General features: G+C 21.9%; 1 protein-coding gene across 1 annotated transcript; it reads right to left on the bottom strand.

Annotated features, from left to right (window-relative positions):
- Window positions 1–1774: 1774 nt before the first annotated feature.
- LOAG_14682 (SNARE domain-containing protein) lies at window positions 1775–2378 on the bottom strand (the record flags this gene model as incomplete). Its single annotated transcript, XM_003150178.1, has 2 exons — window positions 1775–1969; window positions 2226–2378. The coding sequence occupies 2 exons, from the start codon at window positions 2376–2378 to the stop codon at window positions 1775–1777; spliced, it is 348 nt and encodes a 115-aa protein (XP_003150226.1).
- Window positions 2379–2387: the final 9 nt, after the last annotated feature.

The raw sequence follows: 2387 nt of genomic DNA, 5'->3' as shown, positions 1-2387 counted from the left end.
TTATTATTATTATTATTATTATTATTATTATTATTATTATTATTATTACTATTACTATTACTATTATTATACTCGAATTACAGTTACATGCTTTATTTGTATTGATAATTTATATGGAAGAAGAAAAAAAAACTGCTAACATAATTAGTAATCAACTAATTAGTAACTAACTTAGTATTTGAAATGAGTAAATACTTTGTTTGGTAAAAGTTTGTCTTCCGGTTTCCTTTCCTTTTCATGCCAATATAACCGTAATTTTAAATGGCTATTTTTATTTTGTATAAAAATATTAATAAGATTTTTTCTCATTATAAAAATGTGAAAACTTTATGCCATATTGTTTGACCAATATGAGTCATATCTATAATATTGCTTTCAGATTAGAATAACCATTTTCAGGCTCGAGATAATGATTTCTGGTTTAAAGTGTGTTTAATGTTCATTGAAGGTTTTAATTTAAATTAATTAACTAAAAATGATTCGTTACCAATCCCACAGAAAAAAAAAAAGCAAGCAATTTCTTGACAGCACGGCAGAGAGAGAGAGAGAGAGAGAGATGAAAGAGGGAGGGAAAGAGAGAAAGAGAGAGAGAGAGAGAAGGAGAGAGGGAATAAATGCCATCTTTGGAAACTTTTTAACTTTTCCAATTTAAAATTAACTATTCATTTATGGAATGGTAATAATGAAACAAATAATGTGTTAAACATTATAAACTTCGATAAATTACTTTCAAATTCAACTTTAATATTTCGACATAATAAACAAATTAAGAATTAGCCAATAAGTGATTATGATGATTAAGTGATAACAATGCTGATAAAAGGATAAAGAAATGGAAATGATTAAACGTTAATTTTAAAAATACATTATATAAATAAACATTAGTATGCATAAATTTATTAGTGAAAAAAAAAAGGAAATTTATTAAATGCAAAAGTTACTAGCAATCAATAGTCATAAGTAAACAACAAAGAGCAATTGTTATATCATAAAAGTAAACAGATCAATAATTAAGTAAACAAAGCAACAACAAATATTGTTGTATTAATTTATTTAAATGTTATAAAATAAATTCTAAATTTGATCCAATTTAGTAATTTATAGCAGGATGAAAATGATGAGAAGGAAGGGATGAAATAAATGAAAAAATAAAAAATCGAAAAATTGATTTTTCTAATTTAGGAAAACATTTCTGCTTATCCATTTTTTGGAATAAATTAATACAATAATTAAAAATGTTTAATAGAAATAATTAAAAAATACAATAATTAATTAATACAATAATTAAAAAATGAAAACAATGATAAAAATTACGTTGTAAAATTACCAACAATATGCAATACGATAACAATATACTACGGTATATCTTGATGTTAAAATCTTTCAATGTTACTAGTAAATAATCAAAAATTTAAATATAAACAATCATCATTGATTGTTAAAATCAATACAATATATTCTATTATCAAAGAATTGATTAATTTTCAATCAATAAAATTATCAATAAATGAAACAATTAATTATTATAATAATTAACAAAGGAAACAATGATATGATATGATTTTTACTGATAAGACAAAAAAAAAGAAAAAGATAGTTTATCAGTTAATTTACATCATATGCTAATATTTATGAATAATACTTATATAAGTTATGAATGATACCATATAATGCTATCAAATTATATGCAATATTAATAAGCAAATTATTCAAAATTTATGCAATTTTTTTTTGTTTTGAATTATAAAAGGCAAAAAAAATGTTATTGGTATAATCATTTGATAGAGAAGTAAGTGATAAGAATGATAAGAATTAAACCAATAATTATTATCAATCCAATATTACAATATAATTTTTTTTGCATTATTGCTTGGTGACATTGTACGGCTATTCGTGCTTGTTCATTACCCGTTGATATATAATTCAATGCATTATTTGTATTTTGATCAATTCGATCCACTTTTTCACCCTATAAATGATGACCTTTCACCTCTTATAACAGTAAATTAATAATCAGATGATAAGAACAAATCAATTGAAACTATCTTAACCAAAAAATATCTATTTTTTTTTAACTTATTCATATTTATCTCTTGTTAATAGATTGTTGAAATGATAAGATTATGGTAACTGTTAGGTGATAACAAAATTTATCAAATCAATTTATCAATAAAATACAAATAACTATTATAATATTATTTGAAATATTGATTAATTAATTTTACCTGTATATGTATGAGAAAATTCATATCATTATATAAATCATTAAGTTCTTTAATACTTGCTTCTAAATTTAATATTTCATTATGTCTTAAACTTGCATCAGCAAATGCTGATTTTAATTGTGAGGAACGTACATGCCTGAAAATTACATTCATTATATTATT

Source organism: Loa loa, assembly GCF_000183805.2.
Source record: "Loa loa unplaced genomic scaffold supercont3.398, whole genome shotgun sequence".
Classification (NCBI taxonomy): domain Eukaryota; kingdom Metazoa; phylum Nematoda; class Chromadorea; order Rhabditida; family Onchocercidae; genus Loa; species Loa loa.
Note: the sequence above shows the minus strand (reverse complement) of the source record. Positions and strands in the feature narration are given on the sequence as shown.